Here is an 18742-nt window from a genome sequence, read left to right as displayed (position 1 = left end):
GTCATCAATAGTCTTGGAATACCCCTGCACACTGTGCTAATATTTAACTATCTTAATTTTGTTCCAGAGAAAGATTTTGGTAGTGATGATGACTTGGCAGCAGGCGATGGAAAAGCAGATAGTGACTATGAGAGTCCAAAAAAGAGCAAAAAACCGACGCCTGATAAGAGACGTGCTTCCAAAGGAAGGAAGCGATCAGCCCAAGGTAGAAAATTTAACTTTTTTTTTTTAATTAAAGCTTCTACAGGAAGCCTCCATGAGCCATATTGGATACTATATCATACTCATCTATGATCATGCCCTTTGGCTATAAAGTGAAAATCTTTCGTTTTTCTAGGAGGGTGATCCTCTCAAATAGGCAGTATACATAGTTAATGTTGTAAGGCTCACAGGAAAGGAGGAAGTGGTAGTTTGGAGTGGTTTGACTATATATGTATGGAGTGTTCTGTGCTTATAGCAGCTTTCCATTTTAGGTCCATGGTTTCAGATTATGCCATGTGTTTTTGTTACAAATTTTTTTTTTTCTTAAATTATCTTATTCAACTTTAACATGTTGGGTGAATACAAACGTATCCTAGTGTCAGGGTCATTTTCTAAGTACAGCACCAATCAGGCCCACCCCACTTGCCCCGCTGCCGGCGGAAAGAAGAAAACACCACACGGAGGTCTGGTATAGTTTCTCACGCGGGGACATGACTGCGCTGCGCGCTTTATTACAGATTACATGAGATCTTATACCCTTTTGTCCCATCACCAGGAATGGGTGATGGGCTCATTGGCTAAAATTCACAGCATAACCATATATGGGAAGTCCGGATTTCCGGCCTAAGACAGTGAAAGTTCAGATGCATAGTTGAACGGTCTTTATCTTGATATGGCGCCTCTGGCTTATGTACAGAAAATCACGTATTTAATTAACTCCAGTGCAAAGAATCACCCACTCAATTCTAAGAAAGCGGCCAAGCATGCATTCTCCATATCTCTTTTCTCCTCTACTTCAACCTTCATCCAGTACCTTTGGACATTCTTCCTCTGTTTGCCTTACAAAGTATCTTGGCATATCTGATTTAAGGCGACATATAAGTTTTTCTCATTTTAACTTTGAATAGAACTTGCATACAGGTATTTAAAGCATAAAGAACATATGGCAATATATACATATACCCTCACAAACCCCCCTAAAAACTTATATGGAGATCAAGCATCAGACCTTGCACTCTTCCTCGGTCGTCTCTCCCTTGCGTCAGGGTTTTCCCACTGCCCGTAAGTCCCTACTCCTAGGAGGGGGGATCCCTACCTCACCTCAGAAGGAGGCCATGGATTCCCTGGGCTTATTTCCGGGCATCCATACCCTCTATCTGTACAAGTTAACACCCCACAGGGTGCGCCCTCGCTCGAACCTAAGGTCTTCTGCACTATCCCTAGGCAAATGGGAAATCCACTGACAGTTCATCTTATGAGACCGAGGCGGCGCAGTACTAGTACATTTCTCCATTCTTCTGGTAACGTATCTGGTTGGCATTATCGGAACTGGCTCTTCATCTTTTTCAAACAAGGGAAACGGTGTCACATTATCCAGTCCCTTACTCATACTCTTTTTGATCAAAGGGATAATACACGTACAGGAAATTATATACTCCACCTCTTTCTGCTAAAATCATATCCAGGGCCACTCTAGGGCCATGGATGCAGCGGGCCCTAACTGGTCAGCTAACCCTTTCAAAGCATCCCTGGTGTAGTTTACAAACCTCTGCTGATTGTAATAGATATAATTCATCCAATCTAAATTATTATTAACAGTGACAATAGCAAATAAGGACTCAAAACCTGCTTTAAAGGAGATGTCTCGAGGAAGCAGTGAATTTTTTTTTTTGCCCAGTCCCCCTAATTAAACATACATTACTAATTACCCCTGTAAATTACTTTCCTAGCTGGTTTCTACTTACCGTTCCAGCGTTTCAGCAACTTATAAAACTTTTTCCCAAGATGGCCGCCAGCTCTTTTCGCATCGCTTGCTGTAGCCCGACGTGCGCGCTCCCGAGACGCTACCAGCTGTGTCTCCATGGCAACCAGACGCCCCGCAGCCGCCGACCGGACCCCTGGAGTGAACACGGCCGACCTGTCACCCACCGCCAGGCAGAAGGTAACCGGCGCAGCCCCCCCCATCACAGCGGCAGCCCCGCCGGCCCAGCGCTAGTTCCCCCGGCGCAGCGACAGCCCCCCCCCGGCCCAGCGACAGCCCCTTCCCCGGCGCAGCGGCGGCCCCACCGGCCCATCACTTACCAGGACAGCTGGACGGCGGGACAGCTGGGCTGCTTCTCTGGACAGCTCGGCAGCTCTGCACCTTCCTCTAACAGAGGAAGGTACAGAATGGCCGCTCCAGCGCGCTCCCGAGCAGTGACAGCTCGTCTGCGCATGCGCAGAAGAGCTGTAGCGGGGAGCACACTGAAGCGGCTCGTGCTGAATGGAGAAGACCGGACTGCGCAAGCGCGTCTAAAAAAGCAAGCTGCCGGCGAATTTAGACGGAACCATGGAGACGAGGACGCTAGCAACGGAGCAGGTAAGTGGAATAACTTCTGTATGGCTCATATTTAATGCACGATGTATATTACAAAGTGCTTTAATATGGCCATACGGAAGTGTATAACCCCACTTTGTTTCGCGAGACCACCCCTTTAACCTGATCTCTAGAATTAAATTCATCTGGCACCCCCCTTGGCACTCGTATTGCATCTATGTATACATGTGGATCAAAGTTACCACCTGGAGCGTCAACTTCTCTCTTAGCACGATGCGGTGTTGGAGTCTCACCCTCAGTGTAGTCTTCATATTGCACATTTGATTGTATTAATTTGTTCTGAAACAGGGGGCTAGTGTACAGTAGTCAAAGGTGTGTGTTAGAGGAATTGTACCACATTATAGCATGTAAAGGATATGCAGAATCATGAGTTTTTTCAGTGCGAAGTGTGGATCCAAGTGGGCTTTCCTTCAAGCTTGACTGCAGTTGGGGTGGTGAACAACATCTGGTAAAGACGTTCAAACCGGGTTTCTCGCTCAAACTTTTTTACATAGACCCTGTCACCTGGTTTTAGATTGTGACACTCATCTGTAGGACCTGGGAGAAAAGCAGAGACTGCAGAATGCATTATTGACAATTCCTTGGAGAGACCTATGACAAAATTAACAAGAAAATCATTTCCCAAGCTCAGCTACTGTGGCATGTACCCTCCGGAGAAAAAGAAAAACTAATAGAAGACACTCAATTCAAGATTTGCCCATTTCCTCCATTGTCTTTTGTATCTACTTTCCCACAACTCCGTGGATGGTAGGGTGTGTGAAAAACCTGAAATATACCCAAAGCAGACATGATGTGTTGCATTATTTCACCTGTGAAGTGTGTATCTTTGTTTGACTCAATCACTTCCGGTACCCCATATCTGCAGATTACCTCATTCATGAGCTTCTGTGCGGTTACCTGCTTATTTACTTTGGTAACAGAGTAGGTCTCCAACCTGAAAAACATCAACAACAACAAGCACATATTCATGCTTCCCAACAAGTAGGAGCTGAGTGTAGCCAAATTTGCAATCCCTGAAATGGGTAGAGTGGTCCAGGCAAGTGTTATGTGGCAAATTTACTTCTGCCCTGTTGCTTTACGGCAAAGATCATGCAAAATTGGACAAATGATGCAGCAGCTACAGAAAACCCAGGAGCCACCCGTCCTCGTTCAAGCATCGACATCATTGCTGCTTTGAGAGGTGCGTCTTTCCGTGCATCAGCTGGGCCATCATGGGGCACAGGGACCGTGGTAGGCAAGTGCTGTTGACTGTTCGCCATACGCCGTCCCTTTTTAGTCCATTTTTCCTTTTCTTCCTTGCTGGCTTGTAACTGTAAAGTCTTTAGCATATCAAAGTCCAAATTTTTATCAAAGTCCAAGTTTTTATCAAAGTCCAAGTTCATATCAAAGTCCAAGGTTTAGTCAAAGTCCAAAGTTATTGTTAAATTCTTCTTTTCTTCCACAGCTTGAGGGCCGCTGCTTTTGCTGTGTGGTCTGTGATGGCGTTGCCTTTTGTTTCTCCGGTGTAGGAATTGGTGTGAGCTTTCCACCTTGTCAGGTAGAAGTAGGGCCTCCATGAGACTGCACCGCTGCATCATTCTTGATTGGCTGTCCTGCTGAGGTAAAAAACTATCTGGCCTTCCATGTTGGGCCATAATCATGAGCTATGCCAAATGCATACCGGGAATCAGTGTAAATGTTTGCCGTCTTACCTTCCTCCACTCTACACGCCTCAGCGAGGGCCTTTTGTTCCGCTTCTTCTACTGCGACATGCGGAGGCATTCTGCTTTTAGGACATCTTGTTGTGTAACCACTGTATATCCAGTGTGGAGTCGTCAATCACCCTGGTACCATCTATAAAAAACAACTCAAAATATGCATTGTTAACAAGGGCTTTCAGTAACTTTTGTAAAACTTAAATTTTCTTGTTGCATCACTGCTAGACAATCAGGCTGGTATTTTATTTCAAAAAGATCAGAATCTTGTTGCTAAAAATTTAAAAATGGCTTGCAAAAAAATTTAAAAATGGCTGACTTGCAATACCTAGATCACCTATGCCTTCTCCTCCCCCCCTTTGAACTAGGGTACTCAATTGGAACAAGAGTAACCGAGTTCAAGGTATTACAATATTGTAAAAAGATTTGATGGATGCACAATAAGGCCTGTAAAATGTTAGCACCAATAACAGAGACATGAGTTACATCAGGGAAGAATAACCTACAAAACATCTATTCATATTTGAAATGTGATATTCCTTTAAGTGAATTCATTATTAGTCTGATCCTGCCTGCAATGTCTTATCAAATTTGAGAGAGAAAAAAAACAAAACAAAAACTTTTACTAGCTGCTCAAGATTCTCACCCCCTCCCTTGTCGAGAAGAGGGATGAAACACATTACGTACTTTTACATCATCTAGCTCCACCCCTTCGATATTGGCTCCTTGCGTCTTTTTTCACAGCTCATTTCAGCTTAACAGTCTAAGCATCCACACCACAACCAAGCAAAGTCCCATGCATGGGGGGGACTTTTATCCCCAGTCATTACCCGCATCACACACTCACCACAGCCCGAACACGGGTCACTAACTCTCATCCATCCATGCGCTCAAGTCTGCTCCGTCACCCCCTATTGAAGGTGTACCAGTACATACAGATGCACAGACAAAAAAAAGTTTGACAAACATACATACATCAGTTGAAAAACATTGAGGTGAGTGCTATAATGTTATAAAGTACATGAGCTTGTGAATGAGATGAGATTGTGAATGAGCGCTATCTTTGACAAATTATGTGAAAAAAGTTTGCTGAGTGACTGAGACATTCTATCTTTCTTATTTACTGAAGCTATTATATGCTGTATTAAACGCTGAAGTATTTTAGAATGCGTGGGTATCTTTCAGCCCCCCTTGTGACCCTGAGCTTGGAGTGAATCTGAAAGCCCCCACCTTTGTAAAAACCAACTGTTATCTCTCCGAATATGCATTCACTGACTGAGTTGTTTTAGTTTAACTATTCCCTGCATTTGAACTCATAAATAACACATATGCTGGGACCTTGCAACATTCATTTTCAACCCCTGTATAAGTAAGAATATACCTTAGAAATTGCTATATTTCCTGCCTACTAAGACAGTATAATTAATTAAATTCATTTCAAGCCTCCATTCCATTTAGGCAAGCAGAGACATTCTCCAGGGTCAGCACTTCATTCTCTCTGCTTTGTTATTGCCCGACCTTGAAAACGAGACAAACTGCAGCTACATGTAAACAAAACCTTCTCACACTAAAAGCAAGCTCAGTTAACTATTTGCACATACAGTATATACATATATACACACATATATATCTATTATCTATCTTGTATTATACACCTTTTCTTCTTTCTCTCTGCCAACAAATCACATGCATTGTAACTTTCTTCTCGACTTTGCTTGTTCCTTCAGCACTTTCTCCCTACCTAACTGCCAATGTAACCTTCAATAGACACTCTCCCGACACCCTCTTGATCACTTACTGTACTTTTCAACATTTCACTTACGGATACTTTCTTAAACAAATAATGTGTACATACTTAACTTTCTCTGACTGTCTCTCTCCTTCTCACTCCAGCACGTTCTAGCAAACCTTGGTCTTTCAAGGCACGCTTCTTGGTCCTAAAGACTTCCCTCCTAGTCACCATACTGTAATCTACCGTGCGGGTTGGTGTCACACATTTTCATAAGAGTTTTCTTACAGTTTACAAATTCATCCACACGGCGGCGGCCCATAAGGGGCTCTGTCTTCTTTAATAAGATCTTACGCATATTAGAACAACAACAACAATAAAAATAACACGCTCCATAGAGTGCATCTTTCTGACCCGAATTGTCAGCCCCTTATATATGGCAAAACAACCGAAGGCATCTTCTTCTATGGAACCAGTCCCAAAGAGTGCATCCCTCTCCTCAGCTAAACCATCAACAACTAACTAAACTAAAACCGAGGGTCTCTTCTTCTATGGGATCTGTCTCACAGAGTGCTTCCCTCTCCTTAGCTAAACCATCTACAACTAAAATAACCGAGGGTTCCTTCTTCTGTGAGACCAAATGAAAAGAAAAAGAGGAAAAAAAATTCTGCAGATACAACAAACAACCTTCACTATCGTTAAAACGCTACAGACTTCAAAGTACAAATAGACCACAGACTAGTTTCTGGGTGAGCGATTGGTGCGCATATCACGGTCAGTGGTCCATGACGGCAAACCCGAAGCCCACGAGTTACCATGTAGAACTCTTAACCCAACCCGTCCGGTCACAAACCACAGATAGTCCCTCCTGCTGCAAGACTCAGCGTAAAACACAACATAAATATATGCTGGTCTTACCTGGAGTTCTGTGAGTTGATCAGGCTCGGTTTGCAGCAGGACGGCTTCTCCGTGGCGTGGATCCGGGTGGAATGCGTTGTACGGCTCCGGTTTTGTCGCCCCAGTTGGTTGCGCCATTTTGTCAGGGTAAAATTCTAAGTACAGCACCAATCAGGCCCACCCCACTTGCCCCGCTGCCGGCGGTAAGAAGAAAACACCACACGGAGGTCTGGTATCGTTCCTCACACGGGGACATGACTGCGCTCCGCGCTTTATTACAGATTACATGAGATCTTATACCCTTTTGTCCCATCACCAGGAATGGGTGATGGGCTCATTGGCTAAAATTCACATCATAACCATATATGGGAAGTCCGGATTTCCGGCCTAAGACAGTGAAAGTTCAGATGCATAGTTGAACGGTCTTTATCTTGATATGGCGCCTCTGGCTTATGTACAGAAAATCACGTATTTAATTAACTCCAGTGCAAAGAATCACCCACTCAATTCTAAGAAAGCGGCCAAGCATGCATTCTCCATATCTCTTTTCTCCTCCACTTTAACCTTCATCCTTCATCCAGTATCTTTGGACATTCTTCCTCTGTTTGCCTTGCAAAGCATCTTGGCATATCTGATGTAAGGCGACATATACGTTTTTCTCATTTTAACTTTGAATAGAACTTGCATACAGGTATTTAAAGCATAAAGAACATATGGCAATATATACATATACCCTCACACTAGGCTTATCTGAAATCAAGTATGTTGGTACATCTTACTACTAACCAAAGAGGTGTGTTTCTGACACCTCTAACGATCCATATCGCTGAAATTCAAATCTGTATCTGCTATGAGCAGGTGTAGAGTTGTGCTGTAACTTGCACCATATCCTAGCGTAAGCTATAACTTGTTGATCCATTTAAGGCAACACCCCCTCTTGCCTTTTGAAGTGCAGTCAGTGCTAAAACATCCAAGTTGCTAATGACACCCATCTAAACTCGTGGAGATTTATTTATTTTTTAGACCATAAAACTGACGCAAGTGCTCTGTTAAACCCCCCCCCCCCCTTTTTTGTTTTTAGATGACAGTGATGATGAAAAGGAACAACGTAAAACTGTCCGTCAACAAAGACAAGCTGCATCTAAGGCTGTCTCCAAGCAGTGGGAGATGTTAATGGGAGATGCTGGCAGTGAAGAGGAGGAGCCGGAGGATGAAGATGAAGCGCAGTTTTTGGAAAGTGAGTTTTTACAAAGCATTGGTTTACTTCAATGTGGACCACTCATCTCTGCTGTGATTTTTAAAATCAAAATGTGCTAGTAGAGGGTGTGGAAATCTTAACCTGGGTTACACTTTTTTCTTTTTTTTCCCCTAGGACACCAGACCATCAGTTCAAACTTAACCCCTTAAAGTGGTATTTCAGGGCTTTATTAATGACCTGTGCTCAGGATAGGTAATCAGTAGTTGATGAGGGGCCTGCTGCTCAGGCTCACTGCCAAACAGCTGATCATTCAGCTGTGTAAGTGCAGCAGACCGGACATCGTCGCTTGTCAGTGTTGGAGTTTACTTGCTGCCTTCACTCGAACTGAAATCAGGGGGAGCGCTGCCTCTTATACTTCTGGCTCCTTATTGCAGTCAGTGCTGGACTTTGCTGCACTGACAGCAAGCTTGGATGATCAGCTAATCGGTAGAGATCCCAAGTGGTGGGACATAGGTCATCAATAGTCTTGGAATACCCCTGCACACTGTGCTAATATTTAACTATCTTAAAGGGGTTGTCCCGCGCCGAAACGGCTTTTTTTTTTTTCAATAGCCCCCCCGTTCAGCGCGAGACAAACCCGATGCAGGGGTTTAAAAAAAATAAAACTGGATAGTACTTACCCGAATCCCCGCGCTCCGGTGACTTCTTACTTACCTTGCGAAGATGGCCGCCGGGATCTTCACCCACGGTGGACCGCAGGTCTTCTCCCATGGTGCACCGTGGGCTCTGTGCGTTCCATTGCCGATTCCAGCCTCCTGATTGGCTGGAATCGGCACACGTGACGGGGCGGAGCTACGAGGAGCAGCTCTCCGGCACGAGCGGCCCCATTCAGAAGGGAGAAGACCGGACTGCGCAAGCGCGTCTAATCGGGCGATTAGACGCTGAAATTAGACGGATCCATGGAGACGAGGACGCTAGCAACGGAGCAGGTAAGTGAATAACATCTGTATGGCTCATATTTAATGCACGATGTATATTACAAAGTGCATTAATATGGCCATAGAGAAGTGCTGAACCCCACTTGCTTTCGCGGGACAACCCCTTTAATTTTGTTCCAGAGGAAGATTTTGGTAGTGATGATGACTTGGCAGCAGGCGATGGAAAAGCAGATAGTGACTATGAGAGTCCAAAAAAGAGCAAAAAACCGACGCCTGATAAGAGACGTGCTTCCAAAGGAAGGAAGCGATCAGCCCAAGGTAGAAAATTTAACTTTTTTTTTTAATTAAAGCTTCTACAGGAAGCCTCCATGAGCCATATTGGATACTATATCATACTCATCTATGATCATGCCCTTTGGCTATAAAGTGAAAATCTTTCGTTTTTCTAGGAGGGTGATCCTCTCAAATGGGCAGTATACATAGTTAATGTTGTAAGGCTCACAGGAAAGGAGGAAGTGGTAGTTTGGAGTGGTTTGACTATATATGTATGGAGTGTTCTGTGCTTATAGCAGCTTTCCATTTTAGGTCCATGGTTTCAGGTTATGCCATGTGTTTTTGTTACAAATTTTTTTTTTTCTTAAATTATCTTATTCAACTTTAACATGTTGGGTGAATACGAACGTATCCTAGGCTTATCTGAAATCAAGTATGTTGGTACATCTTACTACTAACCCAAGAGGTGTGTTTCTGACACCTCTAACGATCCATATTGCTGAAATTCAAATCTGTATCTGCTATGAGCAGGTGTAGAGTTGTGCTGTAACTTGCACCATATCCTAGCGTAAGCTATAACTTGTTGATCCATTTAAGGCAACACCCCCTCTTGCCTTTTGAAGTGCAGTCAGTGCTAAAACATCCAAGTTGCTAATGACACCCATCTAAACTCGTGGAGATTTATTTATTTTTTAGACCATAAAACTGACGCAAGTGCTCTGTTAAACCCCCCCCCCCCTTTTTGTTTTTAGATGACAGTGATGATGAAAAGGAACAACGTAAAACTGTCCGTCAACAAAGACAAGCTGCATCTAAGGCTGTCTCCAAGCAGAGGGAGATGTTAATGGAAAGTGAGTTTTTACAAAGCATTGGTTTACTTCAATGTGGACCACTCATCTCTGCTGTGATTTTTAAAATCAAAATGTGCTAGTAGAGGGTGTGGAAATCTTAACCTGGGTTACACTTTTTTTTTTTTTTTCCCCCTAGGACACCAGACCATCAGTTCAAACTTAACCCCTTAAAGTGGTATTTCAGGGCTTTATTAATGACCTGTGTTCAGGATAGGTAATCAGTAGTTGATGAGGGGCCTGCTGCTCAGGCTCACTGCCAAACAGCTGATCATTCAGCTGTGTAAGTGCAGCAGACCGGACATCGTCGCTTGTCAGTGTTGGAGTTTACTTGCTGCCTTCACTCAAACTGAAATCAGGGGGAGCGCTGCCTCTTATACTTCTGGCTCCTTATTGCAGTCAGTGCTGGACTTTGCTGCACTGACAGCAAACTTGGATGATCAGCTAATCAATAGTCATGGAATACCCCTTTAAGTACACCAATTTTTATCATAATAAACATTAGGACTTGTTTCTTGCAGGGCAACGTTTTATTTTCTTAATACTGCTATAGAATGTGTTAAAAAAAAACTTAAATTCAGTGGGGTGATCTGAAAAAAACAAAACCACCAGTTTTCTGCATGTTTTTGGCATTCAAGGACAGGTAAAAATGAAAGGTTCACTTTATTCTGTGGGTCTATAGGACTACAAAATATATATTTAGATCTGTACAGTCTTGATTTTCCTTCAAACTGCTTTGTCACACTTTTCTGAATCCCATAACTTTTATTTTATCAGTTTGAGGGCTTGTTCTTCACAGAACTTGGTTACGTTTTAACAGGGGAAAAAAACCCTCTTGCACTATTTACTACTTTTGTCACACTGGGGGACTTAAAGGGGTTGTCCCGCGGCAGCAAGTGGGTCTATACACTTCTGTATGGCCTTATTAATGCACTTTGTAATGTACATTGTGCATTAATTATGAGCCATACAGAAGTTATAAAAAGTTTTATACTTACCTGCTCCGTTGCTAGCGTCCTCGTTCCCATGGAGCCGACTAATTTTCGCCCTCCGATGGCCAAATTAGCCGCGCTTGCGCAGTCCGGGTCTTCTGCTCTCTTCAATGGAGCCGCTCGTGCAGAATGCCGGCTCCGTGTAGCTCCGCCCCGTCACGTGCCGATTCCAGCCAATCAGGAGGCTGGAATCCGCAATGGACCGCACAGAAGAGCTGCGGTCCATGGAGGGAGCAGACCCCGGCGGCCATCTTCAGCAGGTAAGTATGAAGACGCCGGACCGCCGGGATTCAGGTAAGCGCTGAGCGGTTTGTTTTTTTAACCCCTGCATCGGGGTTGTCTGGCGCCGAACGGGGGGGGGGGGGTTAACAAAAAAAAAAAACCCGTTTCGGCGCGGGACAACCCCTTTAAGCACATGATGGCTTGTACAATATACAATTCTGTATTGCAGTATATTGTACCGATCAATGTTATGGGTCGTTAGGATGGTAATTTGTAGATGTTTAAACTTCTTATTTCCTAAGGGGAAAGGTCACATGACTTTCGTTCTTGATGAGCAGGATACTCCTACATATGGTGGTGCACTTCTTGAAGGCTATGGCCTCAGTGGCAGCAAAGGGGTATGTTCACACTGCAGAATCTGCTTAAAATAGATATCTTTCGTTTGAATGGCACACTTTGTCACTTTCTTGACGGTGTGGATTTTTCAGCTTCGGATTTTGGAACCACATCACATCCTATTTAGAAAATGACGTGAAGCCAGGGATATTGATGGGGTCAAGGAATGTACACACTATATCCCAATGTGGGATAATGCCAAATTACCGGAGCTAAGTAAACTAAACTTACAGATTTCAACATTTGCAAAAGTAAGGGTATTAGACTGCTATCACCAAGTACAACAGAGGAGGGTATAAAGACATTTGACCAAATAAGAACGGAGTATGATTTGTCACATTCGTAATTTTATAAGTATTTATGGTCAAGACACGCCTACCAGGTGGAAGATACTACACACGGAAATGAAAATGTCAACTTCTGTGGTGGTTGATGTGGGAGTGTCCAATACTACATCTGGGAATTTCTCAGGTATACACTAATTTTCTGTGACATATAAATCTACAAAGCCCAATTGCGTCTAAACATAAATGGGAGGCAGATATTGGCCCAATAAAAGATATGCATTGGGAAGAAATTTTCCAAATACTGCCTCAAGTACTGAGTACACAATCCAGTTCAAGGGTGCATGATATGCAGGCACAGCATATGCCTCTCCCTATAGGTTGCTTCTATATTTTGGCTGACGTTTCCAGCTGATGAGAATAAAGTGTAATACACAGGCACTTTGAATTGCTGCTGTTCACAGTATCTCCTCTACGATACAGTTTTTACAACTACATATCTTAAATTTCAGTGTCTTCTGGGAGTGATGAAGACGATGATGACAGCGATTATGGTCGATCGAAGAAGAAGAAGAAAATTGTTAAAAAATCTAAGCCTGAAAAGAGGGAGAAAAAAGTACCGAAGCCTAGGCTAAAAGCAACAGGTAAGAAAGAAATGGCTTACTCTAGCTTTGGACAAATCTTAACCAGGACTAGGAGCCAGCAATTGAGCTCTAAGGCTGGTTCAACATAACCCAGTTGAGAAGCAAATGTTTTACAAATAAGCGGCAAAAAACCCTAAGAAATGCACAGTAAAAATTGCTGGTCCTAAAAATAACCTAACGTTTTTGTGTTGCATGCACCCCAGCCTCGCCTTTTGAAGTAAAAAATTACACTTTAGGAGAAATCCCCGTCCTGTATTTTGTCACTTGATGGATAGACTACAACTTAAACTAGATGAGATGGGCAGAAGATGTGGCATATGTTGCTTCGTACATATTGGTGGACTTGTTAGACGCTTTTTATTATGCCACATCTTGTTTTACCTTATACAAGTATTGTGCTAATTTGTGGTGTAGCCAGTAAAAAAAGTGCACTTAACAACTCCCTACTAGACAGTGTTTAAAGGATTACAAACTTGGTACATGGCATGTGTAACCGTACATGCCAGGCTTAGTAAATCTGCCACTGTGGGGTTTTCCCCAGCATGTTAGATACACTTCAGGGCCCTAATTCTATCAAGGCACAGCAGTGTCCCCTCTTAAGATAATTTCTGCCTAGCACTTATTTTCACTGTAATGTATTTTGTAGTTACTCCCAGTCCAGCAAAGGCCAAAGGAAAGAGCCGCCCTGCAGCAAAGGCATCAAAGGAAAAATCTCCATCACCCAAAGCGGAGGAAGAGGAAGAAGATGATGAGCCCGAGACACCACCCCCAGAAAAGAAACCTGCCAGCCCTCAGCAAGAGGCGTCTGGTGAAGAGGCGTCTGGTGAAGAGGCGTCTGGTGAAGAGGCGTCTGGTGAAGAGGCGTCTGGTGAAGAGGGGTCTGGTGAAGAGGCGTCTGGTGAAGAGGCGTTTGGTGAAGAGGCGTCTGGTGAAGAGGCGTCTGGTGAAGAGGCATCTGGTGAAGAGGCATCTGGTGAAGAGGCATCTGGTGAAGAGGCATCTGGTGAAGAGGCATCTGGTGAAGAAGCGCAGAGTACAGAAGACTATATAGTTGGGTCGTGGGCTAAGGGTGTGAGGGTGATGTTTGGGGGGAGATTTTATTAAAAAAACAAAAAAAAACAAAAGTTCTATCAAAAAAAAACAACAAGACAGACTTGGTTTAGAACATGATTTAGGCTATTGCCTAAGGTGATACTTTTTGCCATTTTTTGGGGTTAATGGTTGGTTGCTCCCATCACCTGTTTGAAATAAAGCCATGCACATTTTTAATGTTTGCATTGCTGATATATTTTCCCTTTTTTTTCCGTCTGTAATTTGTTTTTTTATTACATTATTCATTAGAATTTTAGTGATCTGAATGGTAATCTGGAAATTGGAATATTGTCTGCTGTTCAATAGATTCATTTGTATGTGGTCATGTCCCTCTGACCGTAACTAATGGGGAAACTTCCCAACTCACTGTTTTATAATTTTCCCTTAATTTTTTTTTGTTATGTATCCAATGGCATGGGAATCCCTTTTTGTCAGACAGTTCAAACCTTCATGGGGAATTGAACTCCAGCAAATGTTGTTGTACCTCTTTAACAGATGTAAGCTGTGCAGTGCTGTTACCCAGATGCACTGCTGAGGTTTTCATGGTTTGACCTTCCGGCCCATGCAGGTATCTTATAATAAAGATTTACCTTTTTTTGATAGACCATTTTGAAGGTACTGACAAAAGATGTGTATTTAAATTTTGTCAGAACACCTAATATAAGCGATGTGTAATTTTAATTGTTGGAAGCCATCTTATAAAAGTGATCTGTTAAACGTTTCAATTTTCTCCTTTATTGTAAAGAAACTGGTTATAATATGAAAATAAAACATGAACATGCAGTTGGTATCACACCACTATTGGCTCTGTTTATTACTGAGAACTGTGAACTCTAAAGACTCCATACATGCAGTCTGGTGAACTATATGGAAAGCAAAGCTGTAATCAAGCCACACTTTAACATCTGTATTAGTGTAAGTTCACATTCAGGGGTTTTTTTCTCTAGAGAAACTACAAATACAAAACTGGTTAACTGCAAGAAAATGTGTTTTTATAATGCAGTCTTTTGAAAGTGCATTAAAATGTGGTTTTAATGCCCCACCCCTTCATGCATTTCTGGTTTAAATCATAGTTGTCATTTCAGGTCATGGAAAACAATTGTGTACACTATTGGAAGTGGTACTATTTATGGCCGTAATACTACTTGTATATGGTATTTTTTTAACTGTCTTTCCACTCTGCAGGCTCCATCTCTAATTGTTTTCCCAGAGCTGGTGGATGGAGTCTAGCTGCTGGGTTTTCTGCACACAAGATGATCCTGCTCTCTTATATTTTGGTAGTACACGGGCATGGAGAATATTGTAAATCGGTGTAGTTGTGAATACAGCAGTGTGGTGAGACACACTAAAGCCTTCAGCAGTAGTGTTTCTCTCTGCAGCTACTTCCCTGCATAGACTTATGTGGGCAACATGTAGCAAGTTTCCTTAGTGAGCTAATCCATCTCAAGTTTAGATTTATTCTTTTTTTCTTTTTTAAAGCGGTAGTTTAAAGTGAATCAATAGTACAGAAAGCAGTTGGGAGGAGAGGTGGCTCATAAGGTTTACATTCACTTGAACTATTAATTTATGTAAAGTTTGTTGAAACAGGGCCTGGTTTAAACAGGGCCTGGTTTAAAGCAGTTTTACTATTACAGGCAACTCTTCCTAATCTACAGGTTGGGGGAACAAATGTCTGGTCACTTGGGGTCTTGCCACTATAATTTCCAGTGATTCAAAGAACTGCACCCCTGGAAATGCCTGTGAATGGAGCAGCAGTGCACATATATGACCACTGTGCCCTTCACATCTATATGATGGACAAAAAAAAAATTCCAAGTGCATTGACCTTCATCTGTTAAACATGCATTCTGCCACTCCATTCAGAGGAGTATTTGGGGGCGCAGTAAGCAGATATTTTATTCCCTAACCTGTGAATAAGTGTCTTTGGTAAGACCCCCATTAAATACAATATGGCTTTCAAATATTTGAATGAGTTACTTGTGGGTTTTAATGCAGTCGCAACTTTCTCCTTAAGACCCAATACACGGGCGTATTTGCACCACAGAATCTGGAGCGAGTGATTTTTTTTATCTCCTAATCCCACAGCAAATATTGCCTATAGGACGTGCTAAGCAAAGTGCTTTTCTATGTCCACAAGTGGAAATCTACTTTTTTTTTTTTGCTCTCTTCTCCCTGCTCAGGAAAACCGCAGCATGACCTATTCTAGTGCAGGGCTCGCACAGACTGCTTCCATTTTAGTCAATGGCGAGTAGTGGCAGATCCACGTCACCACAGGCACAACTCTGGACTGCATGTGTGGCGGCACATTCGCAGAGAAGACCGGACAGGTACACGGGTCAATGCCGAGGCACAGGGTCTGATTCCGCTGCGATATCTCGCAGTCAGCATCCAACCCGGCTGTATGCATTCGGCCTTGGTCATTTTGTAGTTTACATGGCTTGGGTTTTTTTTCACTCTGCAACAACCTACCTGCTGTTAGGGGTGGCTTCACACGAGCGTGTGGTTACATAAGTTTGCACCCACATATGTGCACAAACACGTGTGAATGCAGGTTTGAGCATTGCCTTCAATGGAGCCGCGGCTGCGTTGAAGGCAATGGTCTGCCGACACCCCTGAATTGTTTTTCAGGGAAGGGCTTTACATATAAGATGTTTTCTTAATCCCAAGGAGGAAAAAAAATCTCTGCTGCACCTGCCACATCTGTGAGACATGCAGCAAAGGAACTCATCCCTGCGGGGAATAAAGAATTCCCTACCACAGCTGTCACAGATGACAGCTGGGGTAGGGGATCCAGCTGCTGGCATCCTGTAATTGTTTTTTAGGGAAGGGCTTTAAATATAAGCCTTTCCCTGAAAAACAAGAAAAAGTGGTGTTGAGTATAAAAATAATAAAAAAAAAAATCGCTCTCCTTCCTTCAGCTGCCGGGACTCAGTCATGTCCTCCCTGCGCTGGCTCTTCAAAGCGGTTCTTTCAGCAGACGGGGATTTAAAATCCCCACCTGCTGAAAGAGCTGCTTCTGATTGGCTGAGGCGCTCAGCTAATTACAGGCAGCTCTTGGCTATCAGTCATTCAGCGAGAGCTGCCTGTGATTGGCTGAGGTGCTCAGCCACTCAGACAGCTGCTTCTGATTGGCTGAGCACCTCACCCAATCACAGCCTGAATGACTGACTGACAGCCGAGAGCTGCCTGTGATTGGCTGAGCGCCTCAGCCAGTCAGGAATTTTAAATCCCTGCCTGCTGAAAGAACTGCTTTGAAAAGTCAGGGACACTACAGAGAGGACGCAGCTGAGCCCTGGTAGCTGAAGGAAGTGGAGTATGAATTTTTTTTTTTTTTACATCACTTTTCCTTGTTTTTCAGGGAAGGGCTTATATTTAAAGCCCTTCCCTGAAAAACAATTACCGGATGCCGTCAGTTGGATCCCCTACTGCAGCTGTCATGTGACAGCTGTGGTAGGGAATTCTTTATTCCCTGCAGGAATGAATTCCTTTGCCGTGTCTGTCACAGATGTGGCAAGTGCAGCAGGGAATTTTTCCTCGTGGGGATGTAGGAAACATCTGCTGCATGCGGCAGATGTGTTCATCGCTGCGGGGACACGGCAGTGGCGGACAGGGTTTTTTCTTGTTTTTCAGGGAAGAGCTTATAGGTAAAGCCTATACAATTCAGGGGTGCCGGCAGCAGCGGTGGCTCCATTGAAGACAATGCGTGCATTCCCTGTGGTGCACGCATGTCCTATCTTTGCAGGTGCATGCCTGTAAAGCACAGACATGTGTGCACACCATAGGGAATGCGTTGGTTCTAATAGAAGTGTTTTTGTGTGTGCGTATGCACATGTGTGTAAAGCCACCCTTAGTCACAGGATTCTATAAGTGTCTCTCACTTTTTGAAGTCGACTGGTGTGCATGCATATTTCTGCAGTAAAAAAAATTCTGCTGTGATGCACAAGTTTCTAATATAACTGATGGAGATGCAATTACTAAAGCCATACCCAAAATTATCATTTTCTTGGTACTGTGTATTAAAGAGATTTCTAATCTTGCAGTTTTTACTTTAGCCTTTGGCCTAATAAGCTGGTACTACTTGTTCCATACAGACGTTTTAGTAGTTATCGCAGGCAGCTGCTGCACAGAATAGGAAATGCTAGACTAATTAGGGTGCTATTACACAGGTGCTGTTTATTGTTGGGCTGCACTTGCCAGTTTAGCCCAGCAACTGTCAAGAAAACTCTAGCTGCTAGTGCTTGTAATGGCACCAGTATGTTAAGTGGCCAAAGTGAAAACTAAGATAATTAAGTTTTTTTTTTCTTTATAAATGAACTAAATGATATGGAATCCTTTTAAAATATTGGCAGGAAAATTTTTTTATTATGTTTTTAGGCTGCCTGACTACGAGCGTAGCTGGAGCCACCGCACGGAAGCAGGAGCCAGCAGACGGATCTCTGTGGTGAGCCTATCTGACAGGCTCACAGGGGAGAATCGTGGCAATTTGCAGCATGCTGCAATTTGCCGGCAGCGAGCGGAGAGTCGCTATGGTTCTTCTCTCAAGGACGGGTGCTGCGCTTTCCATAGCATCGCTATGGAAAGCGGTCCCCGCAGCCAGGTTATCGCCGTGGGGAACGCAATGAAAATACGCCATGGACAGGCAGCCTAAAATGTAGGAGTCTTGAGCTGAGTGAAAACTACAAGACCAGGATTTTTTTTTTCCTCCTTTGGTATTGAGTTTTGCTCCGGTAACAGATGTTAAAACCCCTTAGTGACTGAGCTTGTTTCTGCCTTCATGACCAGGCCAAATTTTGGAAATCTAACATGTGCCACTTTAACATAGAATAACTCTGAAGGTTTTGCATATCTAAGTGATTCTTACATTGTTTTTTCATCACATATTATACTTCATTTAGGCGGTAAAAATTGGCCAATAGAATTTCTGTATATTTATTAAAAGCGCCAGAACTGGGAAAAT

The 18742-nt window shown here is 43.3% G+C and overlaps 1 protein-coding gene across 1 annotated transcript; it reads left to right on the top strand.

Annotated features, from left to right (window-relative positions):
• LOC136625727 (nuclear ubiquitous casein and cyclin-dependent kinase substrate 1-like) lies at positions 1-14583 on the top strand. Its single transcript, XM_066600180.1, has 6 exons — positions 1-205; positions 7980-8135; positions 9215-9352; positions 10060-10158; positions 12562-12693; positions 13340-14583. The coding sequence occupies exons 2-6, from the start codon at positions 8066-8068 to the stop codon at positions 13795-13797; spliced, it is 897 nt and encodes a 298-aa protein (XP_066456277.1). The 5' UTR covers positions 1-205; positions 7980-8065; the 3' UTR covers positions 13798-14583.
• The last annotated feature ends 4159 nt before the right edge of the window (positions 14584-18742 follow it).

This window comes from Eleutherodactylus coqui, chromosome 4 (genome assembly GCF_035609145.1).
Source record: "Eleutherodactylus coqui strain aEleCoq1 chromosome 4, aEleCoq1.hap1, whole genome shotgun sequence".
Lineage (NCBI taxonomy): Eukaryota > Metazoa > Chordata > Amphibia > Anura > Eleutherodactylidae > Eleutherodactylus > Eleutherodactylus coqui.
The sequence above is the reverse complement of the archived record's forward strand: the minus strand, read 5'-3'. Positions and strand labels throughout refer to the sequence as shown.

Bases quoted from the DNA above. Each gene is read 5' to 3' on its own strand.
- LOC136625727 (XM_066600180.1), top strand. From the start codon at position 8,066: ATGTTAATGGGAGATGCTGGCAGTGAAGAGGAGGAGCCGGAGGATGAA. The intron at 10,159-12,561 runs GTGAGTTTTTAC...CTTAAATTTCAG, and splicing joins GAGGGAGATGTTAATGGAAA to TGTCTTCTGGGAGTGATGAA. The intron at 12,694-13,339 runs GTAAGAAAGAAA...TGTATTTTGTAG, and splicing joins GCCTAGGCTAAAAGCAACAG to TTACTCCCAGTCCAGCAAAG.